The 12,343-nt window shown below is 43.9% G+C and overlaps 1 protein-coding gene across 1 annotated transcript in view; it reads right to left on the reverse strand.

The window, feature by feature from the left end:
* Positions 1-1,020: 1,020 nt before the first annotated feature.
* The window catches only part of LOC149436240 (uncharacterized), a 117,728-nt gene continuing 106,405 nt past the window's right edge, over positions 1,021-12,343 (reverse strand). Inside the window, 1 exon segment of the mRNA XM_089661842.1 lies at positions 1,021-4,662. Coding sequence (XP_089517968.1) covers positions 1,303-4,662 — 3,360 coding nt within the window. The 3' untranslated portion in view covers positions 1,021-1,302.

Below are 12,343 nucleotides of genomic sequence, written 5' to 3' on the forward strand. Positions count from 1 at the left end.
CCAGGTCCAGCAGAGCATGATTCCTAGTTGGGGCCTCTATGACACAGGTCCGGCAGAGCATCATTCCTAGTTGGGGCCTCTATGACACAGGTCCAGCAGAGCATCATTCCTAGTTGGGGCCTCTATGACACAGGTCCGGCAGAGCATCATTCCTAGTTGGGGCCTCTATGAACTGAACCATACAATTGTCCTGTAGTAGGTTTATACATTTTTGCCCTTTAACTGTTCCTGCAGTCCCAATACTCCAGTCAGTTTCCGGGTAGTTACCATCCCTCATTATTATCATTGTCCCCGCCCTTTCCATCTGTGGGAGGAGCTGAGTCTCCCCCTCCTCATTAACACTGGAAGGCCTATAACAAACTCCAATGATGACCTTTGTAGTACCGCCCCCCAAGTGCAGCTCCACCCATAATACTTCAGCCTCATCACACATCACACATAATACTTCAGCCTCCATCAACTAGGTCCTCTCACACTCGCTGAGATCACTTCTCACATAGAGACAGACTCCACCCCTTTCCTATTACAGGCAGACTCCACCCCCTTTCCTATTACAGGCAGACCCCACCCCATTTCCTATTCCAGACAGACTCCACCCCCTTTCCTATTTCCCCCGTCTCTCCGAAAGAGAACCTAGCCAGGAATATGAATGGCCCAGTCATGTGAGGAATGAAGCCAAGATTCAGCAATACCAATTCAATCCTAGTTCTCTTCATTCACCAAACCTTCCAACTCACCTATTGTGCTGGGCAGACTTCTGGCATTGGGGAAAAAACACTTCCATTCACTGACACCTCCTTCATTCACTGACACCTCCTTCATTCACTGACACCTTGTCCATTCACTGACACCTCCTCCATTCACTGACACCTCCTTCATTCACTGACACCTTGTTCATTCACTGACACCTCCTTCATTCACTGACACCTTGTCCAATCACTGATACTTCCTTCATTCACTGATACCTCCTTCATTCATTGACACCTTCATTCACTGATACCTTGTTCACACGGATTTTGTGTATTTTTTATTCTCATACAAATGGTACCAATTCCACTGGTTGTTTGTAACATGGGAACCTTCTTACCATCTGCCATAGCCCTCCCCCCATCTTTCCCCATTCCGTCCCCCAATAAGGACTGACCCCGGTCTGATCTGTCTACCACGATATAATTCCTGATGTACAGGAAGACAGGACTTCAGTGAGGAACATTTCCCTCACTCTGGACAGGAAAGTGGCTTCTCCCCCGTGTGAGATCTCTGATGTGTGGAAAGATAGAACTTATAGGAAAAACATTTCCCTCACTCAGGACAGGAATACGGCTTCTCCCCCGTGTGAGATCTTTTATGCACATTAAGTTGAGATTTATATTGGAAACATTTCCCGCACTCAGGACAGGAATACGGCTTTTCCCCCGTGTGAGATCTCTGATGTGTGGAAAGATAGAACTTATAGGAAAAACATTTCCCACACTCAGGACAGGAATACGGCTTCTCCCCCGTGTGAGATCTTTTATGCACATTAAGTTGAGATTTATATTGGAAACATTTCCCGCACTCAGGACAAAAATGTGGCTTCTCCCCCGTGTGAGACCTCTGATGCATGTGAAGATAGGAATTCTGTGAAAAACATTTCCCGCACTCAGGACAGGAATACGGCTTCTCTCCAGTGTGAGATCTCTGATGTCTGGAAAGATAGAACTTATAGGAAAAACATTTCCCACAGTCAGGACAGGAATATGGCTTCTCCCCCGTGTGAGACCTGTGATGTATGAGAAGTGTTGATTTTGCTACAAAACATTTCCCGCACTCAGAACAGGAATACGGCTTCTCCCCCATGTGAGATCTTTTATGCACATTAAGTTGAGATTTAGATTGGAAACATTTCCCACACTCAGGACAGGAATGTGGCTTCTCCCCTGTGTGAGACATCTGATGTATGATAAGTGCTGATTTTCCTGCAAAACATTTCCCGCACTCAGGACAGGAATATGGCTTCTCCCCTGTGTGAGACCTCTGATGTTTGATAAGTATTGATTTTTCTACAAAACATTTCCCGCACTCAGAACAGGAATACGGCTTCTCCCCCGTGTGAGATCTTATATGCACATTTAGTTTAGATTTAGATTGGAAACATTTCCCGCACTCAGAACAGGAATGCGGCTTCTCCCCCGTGTGAGATCTTTTATGCACATTAAGTTTAGATTTAGATTGGAAACATTTCCCGCACTCAGAACAGGAATACGGCTTCTCCCCCGTGTGAGATCTTATATGCACATTAAGTTTAGATTTCGATTGGAAACATTTCCCGCACTCAGAACAGGAATACGGCTTCTCCCCCGTGTGAGATCTTTCATGCATATTAAGATCAGATTTATATTGGAAACATTTCCCGCACTCAGGACAGGAATACGGCTTCTTCCCCGTGTGAGATCTTTGATGTTTGTAAAGAGAGGACTTCGCTGAAAAACATTTCCCGCACTCAGGACAGGAACATGGCTTCTCCCCCGTGTGAGATCTCTGATGTTTGTGAAGATTGGACTTCGTTGAAAAACATTTCTCGCACTCAGGACAGGAATACGGCTTCTCCCCCGTGTGAGATCTTTGATGTGTGTGAAGATAGGACTTCTTTGAAAAACATTTTCCACACTCAGGACAGGAATGTGGCTTCTCCCCCCTGTGAGACCTCTGATGTATGATAAGTGTTGATTTTTCTACAAAACATTTCCCGCAGTCAGAACAGGAATACGGCTTCTCCCCCGTGTGAGATCTTATATGCTCAATAAGTTTGGATTTATATTGGAAACATTTTCCGCACTCAAGACAGGAATACGGCTTCTCCCCCGTGTGAGATATTTGATGTGAGTGAAGATGGGACTTCTGTGAAAAACATTTCCCGCACTCAGGACAGAAATACGGCTTCTCCCCCGTGTGAGATCTTTGATGCGAGTGAAGATAGGACTTCTTTGAAAAACATTTCCCGCACTCAGGACAGGAATACGGCTTCTCCCCCGTGTGAGATCTTTGATGTGAGTGATGATAGGACTTCTTTGAAAAACATTTCCCGCACTCAGAACAGGAATACGGCTTCTCTCCCGTGTGAGATCTTATATGCTCAATAAGATTGGATTTATATTGGAAACATTTTCCGCACTCAAGACAGGAATACGGCTTCTCCCCCGTGTGAGATCTTTGATGTGAGTGAAGATGGGACTTCTGTGAAAAACATTTCCCGCACTCAGGACAGAAATACGGCTTCTCCCCCGTGTGAGATCTTTGATGCGAGTGAAGATAGGACTTCTTTGAAAAACATTTCCCGCACTCAGGACAGGAATACGGCTTCTCCCCCGTGTGAGATCTTTGATGTGAGTGATGATAGGACTTCTTTGAAAAACATTTCCCGCACTCAGAACAGGAATACGGCTTCTCTCCCGTGTGAGATCTTATATGCTCAATAAGATTGGATTTATATTGGAAACATTTTCCGCACTCAAGACAGGAATACGGCTTCTCCCCCGTGTGAGATCTTTGATGTGAGTGAAGATGGGACTTCTGTGAAAAACATTTCCCGCACTCAGGACAGAAATACGGCTTCTCCCCCGTGTGAGATCTTTGATGCGAGTGAAGATAGGACTTCTTTGAAAAACATTTCCCGCACTCAGGACAGGAATACGGCTTCTCCCCCGTGTGAGATCTTTGATGTGAGTGATGATAGGACTTCTTTGAAAAACATTTCCCGCACTCAGAACAGGAATACGGCTTCTCTCCCGTGTGAGATCTTATATGCTCAATAAGATTGGATTTATATTGGAAACATTTCTCGCACTCAGAACAGGAATACGGCTTCTCTCCCGTGTGAGATCTGATATGCACATTAAGACGGGATTTATATTGGAAACATTTCCCGCATTCAGGACAGGAATACGGCTTCTCTCCCGTGTGAGCTCTTTCATGCTTATTAAGACGGGATTTATATTGGAAACATTTCCCGCACTCAGGACAGGAATATGGCTTCTCTCCCATGTGAGCTCTTTCATGCCTATTAAGATGGAATTTATATTGGAAACATTTCCCGCACTCAGGACAGGAATACGGCTTCTCTCCCGTGTGAGATCTGATATGCACATTAAGACGGGATTTATATTGGAAACATTTCCCGCACTCAGGACAGGAATACGGCTTCTCTCCCGTGTGACATCTTATATGCACATTAAGACGGGATTTATATTGGAAACATTTCCCGCACTCAGGGCAGGAATACGACTTCTCCCCCGTGTGAGATTTTATATGCTGATTAAGATTGGATTTAAATTGGAAACATTTCCCACACTCAGGACAGGAGAACCTCTTCCCTGTTGGAAGGCCGGCCCGGTCCCGCACAGTCTGAGGTTCCTCAGGATACGAGGAATCCGATGGTCCATCTACACTGGGTGGTGCCGGATGGACATTGGAGGGAGCCGGGTTTTCTCCTGGACTATACTGTGTGATGTCCTCATCTTCTACTTTCCAGTCTGGAGACAAAGTGAGACAATCCTTGGAGGTTTTCCTCATCTCCCGGCCATGGACTAAAATACAAAGACAAAGAGGATTACTAGACAGGAGCTGATTGGCTCCCCCAAACCAGGACTCCGCCCACATCAGGCAGCTTGGTCTCTGAGGAGCTTACAAGTCCACCCTCAAGGGAACTAGGAAATGGCTCCTCCGACCTCCTACTGTAGTGACTTTTGGGAGAATGGTTATGAAGAAAATGATATTATCCCAAAATTGTGAATCCCGGCTGACTGTCAGGGGTAACATTCTCGGGGGAATTTCATGGGATATTTCCAGAGATTACCACACACACACACACAATGAGTGGAAGAACGTGTTCCCGACGCAAGATCACTATGTGACCTTCTACAGGTGATGAAACAAAGTCCCAGAAAAGACAACGGTGGGATGTGATTGTGGTCATTCTAAGACCTTGCAGGTGTATGTCATCTAAACAAGTCCCATTGTCTATGGGAAGCCAGGAGACTTCATTATACGGTGTCCCACCACTACTGGGAGGTCTGCAGGTGAACATATACGAGGTCTGGAAGTGGGGAACCAAACCTGATTGTCTGAAAGCTCACACAATACCTTGGAAAGTGTGATGAACAAACAGACTCCTGGAAATGTCACAATAGCTATTGAATCCTGAGGATTAATTCCTGTCCGGTCTATTCCCCCCAATTCCTACACCATAGGGCAGGTCAATAAAGGGTTTCCCAGTCATGTGACCCTTGCGCTGAGAGCCGGGACATTGGAAATATAAAGTTTGATACCAACAGAGACCTGATCAAAAGGCAGATTACTGACACTTTATCAAGGGAAAATATCTTTCAGAAGGTTAGGTATTGCATCCCACTCAATGAAGTGAATTAGTAGTGAGATCACATAGACTTCAATAGGACGTATATATTTCATACCTAAAGACATTTTGGTTTCCATCAAATTATGACTCATCATTAAGACACCAATATTTGTGATACCTGACTGTCCCCAGTGGATAGGTGAGGAATGTCTCTAGGTACGCACAATTCTCCACCGGCCAATCAACAAGCCTGGTGGGAGGGTCCCTTGAAACAAAGGATTGTATGGTATAAAAGTGCCAAACACCTCAGACTTCAACACTTCAAGGACTTCAAGACTTAGACACTTCAAATCTTCTGCTAAACTTCCGAACCTCTGAACTTCTTCTATGACACTTGTGATCTAGACTTCTATCAACACGTCTATGACTAGACTGAACTCCTCCTTCTGATCTACTTTACTCATTATAGCTACACTCTACCCTAAACACTACAATCAAGACTCCTCCAACGTCCAATATATCTCATGTATCCTATTACTAACACCTACTGCACCATCCCTCACTTGTTACCTGTGGCCATCTTGCTGAAGGACTTCCAGCTGCCATTGTGTCTTCAGGACCATTTGAAGGCCCAACTGCACCCCACTGGGGAAACCTCAAACTCAAGATTCTGGGAGTGCTGAGACTGCTAGAGTATCATTTTCTTTGGTTATTTCCAATTTTCTAAGATTATAAAATTTATTGTGTGTTTAGGAATATTAAGGTCATACATACGTAATGATCACTAATAATTGTTTGATTTGGTATTGAGAGTATATATTGCAGATTTACTGATTTGTAGTTTTGTTGTAGTGCGAGTTATCACAGAATACTTTCTATTCCTATGGCCACGGAATATGAGAAATCATTTGAGGCACTATAAGGTGACAACTTACACCGAAATTTGTTTTTTCTATATTTCCCGTCATCTGTAATCATCTATTGTGTGATAACATAGAAATTACCGATCATATGTCTGATTGTATGTACAAGTATACATTCATCACCAGGATTCTGCGTTTCTATTAATATATAATCATCTATTGTGTGATAACATAGAAATTACCGATCATATGTCTGATTGTATGTACAAGTATACATTCATCACCAGGATTCTGCGTTTCTATTAATATACAGTTGCAAGAAAAAGTATGTGAACCCCTTGGGATTACGTGGAGTTTTGCATGAATTGGGCATAAAATGTGCTCTGAACGTCATCTAAGTCACAACAATAGAAGAACACAGTCTGCTGAACATAATACTACACAAACATTAGATGTTGCCATGGTTTAATTGCACATAACATGTAAACATTCACAGTGCAGGGAGGAAAAAGTATGTGAACCTTTGGACTTAATAACTGGTTGACCCTCCTTTGGTAGCAATAACCTCAACCAAACGTTTCCTGTAGTTGCAGATCAGACCTGCACAACGATCTGGAGTAATTTTGGACCACTCCTCTTCACAAAACTGTTTCAGTGTAGCAATATTCTTGGGATGTCTGGTGTGAATCGCTCTCTTAAGGTCATGCCACAGCATTTCAATCTGGTTGAGGTCAGGACTCTGACTGGGCCACTCCAGAAGGCATATTCTGTGCTGTTGCAGCCATTGTTTTGTTGAATTACTTGTATGCTTTGGGTCATTGTCCTGTTGCATCACCCATCCTCTGCGGAGCTTCAGTTGGCGGACAGATGGTCCTACGTTTTCCTGCAAAATGTCTTGATAAACTCTGGAATTTATTTTCCCATCAATGACAGCAATCCGCCCAGGCCCTGAGGCAGCAAAGCAGCCCCAAACCATGATGCTCCCTCCGCCATGTTTTTCAGTGGGGATGAGGTTTTGATGTTGGTGTGCTGTGCCTTTTTTTCTCCACACGTAGTGTTGTGTGTTCTTCCCAAACAACTCAATCTTGGTTTCATCTGTCCACAGTATATTTTGCCAGTAGTGCTGTGGAACATCCAGGTGCTCTTTTGCAAACTTCAAACGTGCTGCAATATTCCTTTTGGACAGCAATGGCTTCCTCCGTGGTGTCCTCCCATGTACTCCATTCTTGTTTAATGTTTTCCTTATTGTAGATGTGTCAACAAAAATGTTATCATGTGCCAGAGATTTCTGTAGGTCTTTAGCTGACACTCTGGGATTCTTCTTTACCTCATGCAGCATTCTGCACTGTGGTCTTGCAGTCATTTTTACAGGACGACCACGCCTAGGTAGAGTAGCAACAGTGCTAAACTTTCTCCATTTGTAGACAGTCTGTCTTACCGTGGACACATGAACATCAAGGCTTTTGGAGATACTTTTGTAACCCTTTCCAGCTTCATGCAAGTCAACAATTGTTGATCGTAGGTCTTCTGAGAGCTCTTTTCTGCGAGGCATGGTTCACATCAGACAGTGCTTCTTGAAACCAGTAAACCCAAAACAGGTGTGCGTTTTTTAAGGGCAGGACAGCTGTCAGCAACACATCCAATATCATCACACTGATTGGAGTCAAGGTTGGCTCACTCCTGGCTCCAATTAGCTCTGGGAGAAGTCATTAAGCTAGGGCCTCACATACTTTTTCCTCCCTGCTCTGTGAATGTTTACATGTTATGTGCAATTAAACCATGGCAACATCTAATGTTTGTGTAGTATTATGTTCAGCAGACTGTGTTCTTCTATTGTTGTTACTTAGATGACGTTCAGAGCACATTTTATGCCCAATTCATGCAAAACTCCACGTAATCCCAAGGGGTTCACATACTTTTTCTTGCAACTGTATATATTCATTTTGTACATAAATTTATTTATTTATCAAAAAGGCAATTTTTGTTTCTATGGTACGAAATCATATTGGTGAAAAGGACTCAGGTATATTATTAAGATGTCCAAATTATTGGTTCATTAAATATTTGCCGTATTTTAGCGGCTGGAGGCACTACGATATTTTATTAAGGGAGATGACACGCCCTACGTACTTAGAATAAATTTTTACATAAACCACCACAGGATAAATTTGGAGGCACTGCTGAGATACAAAGAAATCGCACCATAATACAAAACGCACCGGTGATTGTATACTTGTACACATTGTCAAAAATATATTCTGTATAAAAATGGCATCCAGTAACCGCGGATCCGCCTATTCCAAGCATAGCGAGGAAAAGGGAGACGTTCAGAATGGTGAGGAGGAAACTCCGAAGAGAGCTAGAAAATCCCACGATGCTTGGCAAAGGTATACAGAATGTGCGCTAATAGATTATCTACGCCAAAGATTGGATTTAGGGGACAGCATTGAGGAATTATTAGCAGAAGAGAAGGGACGGCATTGAGGAATTAGTAGTAGAAGAGAAGGGACGGCATTGAGGAATTAGTAGTAGAAGAGAAGGGACGGCATTGAGGAATTAGTAGTAGAAGAGAAGGGACGGCATTGAGGAATTAGTAGCAGAAGAGAAGGGACGGCATTGAGGAATTAGTAGTAGAAGAGAAGGGACGGCATTGAGGAATTAGTAGTAGAAGAGAAGGGACGGCATTGAGGAATTAGTAGTAGAAGAGAAGGGACGGCATTGAGGAATTAGTAGTAGAAGAGAAGGGACGGCATTGAGGAATTAGTAGTAGAAGAGAAGGGACGGCATTGAGGAATTAGTAGCAGAAGAGAAGGGACGGCATTGAGGAATTAGTAGCAGAAGAGAAGGGACGGCATTGAGGAATTAGTAGCAGAAGAGAAGGGATACCATTGAGGAATTAGTAGTAGAAGAGAAGGGACGGCATTGAGGAATTAGTAGTAGAAGAGAAGGGAAGGCATTGAGGAATTAGTAGTAGAAGAGAAGGGACGGCATTGAGGAATTAGTAGTAGAAGAGAAGGGACGGCATTGAGGAATTAGTAGTAGAAGAGAAGGGACGGCATTGAGGAATTAGTAGTAGAAGAGAAGGGACGGCATTGAGGAATTAGTAGTAGAAGAGAAGGGACACCATTGAGGAATTAGTAGTAGAAGAGAAGGGACACCATTGAGGAATTAGTAGCAGAAGAGAAGGGACGGTATTGAGGAATTAGTAGCAGAAGAGAAGGGACGGCATTGAGGAATTAGTAGTAGAAGAGAAGGGACGGCATTGAGGAATTAGTAGTAGAAGAGAAGGGACGGCATTGAGGAATTAGTAGTAGAAGAGAAGGGACGGCATTGAGGAATTAGTAGTAGAAGAGAAGGGACACCATTGAGGAATTAGTAGTAGAAGAGAAGGGACACCATTGAGGAATTAGTAGCAGAAGAGAAGGGACGGTATTGAGGAATTAGTAGCAGAAGAGAAGGGACGGCATTGAGGAATTAGTAGCAGAAGAGAAGGGACGGCATTGAGGAATTAGTAGAAGAGAAGGGACACCATTGAGGAATTAGTAGTAGAAGAGAAGGGACGGCATTGAGGAATTAGTAGTAGAAGAGAAGGGACGGCATTGAGGAATTAGTAGTAGAAGAGAAGGGACGGCATTGAGGAATTAGTAGTAGAAGAGAAGGGACGGCATTGAGGAATTAGTAGTAGAAGAGAAGGGACACCATTGAGGAATTAGTAGAAGAGAAGGGACGGCATTGAGGAATTAGTAGTAGAAGAGAAGGGACGGCATTGAGGAATTAGTAGCAGAAGAGAAGGGACGGCATTGAGGAATTAGTAGAAGAGAAGGGACACCATTGAGGAATTAGTAGTAGAAGAGAAGGGACGGCATTGAGGAATTAGTAGAAGAGAAGGGACGGCATTGAGGAATTAGTAGTAGAAGAGAAGGGACGGCATTGAGGAATTAGTAGTAGAAGAGAAGGGACGGCATTGAGGAATTAGTAGTAGAAGAGAAGGGACGGCATTGAGGAATTAGTAGCAGAAGAGAAGGGACGGCATTGAGGAATTAGTAGTAGAAGAGAAGGGACGGCATTGAGGAATTAGTAGCAGAAGAGAAGGGACGGCATTGAGGAATTAGTAGCGGAAGAGAAGGGACGGCATTGAGGAATTAGTGGTAGAAGAGAAGGGAAGGCATTGAGGAATTAGTAGCAGAAGAGAAGGGACGGCATTGAGGAATTAGTAGTAGAAGAGAAGGGACGGCATTGAGGAATTAGTAGTAGAAGAGAAGGGACGGCATTGAGGAATTAGTAGTAGAAGAGAAGGGACACCATTGAGGAATTAGTAGAAGAGAAGGGACGGCATTGAGGAATTAGTAGTAGAAGAGAAGGGACGGCATTGAGGAATTAGTAGCAGAAGAGAAGGGACGGCATTGAGGAATTAGTAGCAGAAGAGAAGGGACGGCATTGAGGAATTAGTAGTAGAAGAGAAGGGACGGCATTGAGGAATTAGTAGGAGAAGAGAAGGGACGGCATTGAGGAATTAGTAGTAGAAGAGAAGGGACGGCATTGAGGAATTAGTAGTAGAAGAGAAGGGACGGCATTGAGGAATTAGTAGTAGAAGAGAAGGGACGGCATTGAGGAATTAGTAGCAGAAGAGAAGGGACGGCATTGAGGAATTAGTAGCAGAAGAGAAGGGACGGCATTGAGGAATTAGTAGCAGAAGAGAAGGGACGGCATTGAGGAATTAGTAGTAGAAGAGAAGGGACGGCATTGAGGAATTAGTAGTAGAAGAGAAGGGACGGCATTGAGGAATTAGTAGTAGAAGAGAAGGGACGGCATTGAGGAATTAGTAGTAGAAGAGAAGGGACAGCATTGAGGAATTAGTAGCAGAAGAGAAGGGACGGCATTGAGGAATTAGTAGGAGAAGAGAAGGGACGGCATTGAGGAATTAGTAGTAGAAGAGAAGGGACGGCATTGAGGAATTAGTAGTAGAAGAGAAGGGACGGCATTGAGGAATTAGTAGTAGAAGAGAAGGGACGGCATTGAGGAATTAGTAGTAGAAGAGAAGGGACGGCATTGAGGAATTAGTGGTAGAAGAGAAGGGACGGCATTGAGGAATTAGTAGTAGAAGAGAAGGGAAGGCATTGAGGAATTAGTAGTAGAAGAGAAGGGAAGGCATTGAGGAATTAGTAGTAGAAGAGAAGGGACGGCATTGAGGAATTAGTAGTAGAAGAGAAGGGACGGCATTGAGGAATTAGTAGCAGAAGAGAAGGGACGGCATTGAGGAATTAGTAGCAGAAGAGAAGGGACGGCATTGAGGAATTAGTAGTAGAAGAGAAGGGACGGCATTGAGGAATTAGTAGTAGAAGAGAAGGGACGGCATTGAGGAATTAGTAGTAGAAGAGAAGGGACGGCATTGAGGAATTAGTAGCAGAAGAGAAGGGACGGCATTGAGGAATTAGTAGTAGAAGAGAAGGGACGGCATTGAGGAATTAGTAGTAGAAGAGAAGGGACGGCATTGAGGAATTAGTAGCAGAAGAGAAGGGACGGCATTGAGGAATTAGTAGTAGAAGAGAAGGGACGGCATTGAGGAATTAGTAGTGGAAGAGAAGGGACGGCATTGAGGAATTAGTAGTAGAAGAGAAGGGACGGCATTGAGGAATTAGTAGCGGAAGAGAAGGGACGGCATTGAGGAATTAGTAGTAGAAGAGAAGGGACGGCATTGAGGAATTAGTAGTAGAAGAGAAGGGACGGCATTGAGGAATTAGCAGAAGAGAAGGGACGGCATTGAGGAATTAGTAGCAGAAGAGAAGGGACGGCATTGAGGAATTAGTAGAAGAAGAGAAGGGACGGCATTGAGGAATTAGTAGTAGAAGAGAAGGGACGGCATTGAGGAATTAGTAGTAGAAGAGAAGGGACGGCATTGAGGAATTAGTAGTGGAAGAGAAGGGACGGCATTGAGGAATTAGTAGTAGAAGAGAAGGGACGGCATTGAGGAATTAGTAGCGGAAGAGAAGGGACGGCATTGAGGAATTAGTAGTAGAAGAGAAGGGACGGCATTGAGGAATTAGTAGTAGAAGAGAAGGGACGGCATTGAGGAATTAGCAGAAGAGAAGGGACGGCATTGAGGAATTAGTAGCAGAAGAGAAGGGACGGCATTGAGGAATTAGTA

This window comes from Staurois parvus, unplaced genomic scaffold (assembly GCF_062004578.1).
Source record: "Staurois parvus isolate SC_StPar_1 unplaced genomic scaffold, SC_StPar_1.0 ptg001396l, whole genome shotgun sequence".
Lineage (NCBI taxonomy): Eukaryota > Metazoa > Chordata > Amphibia > Anura > Ranidae > Staurois > Staurois parvus.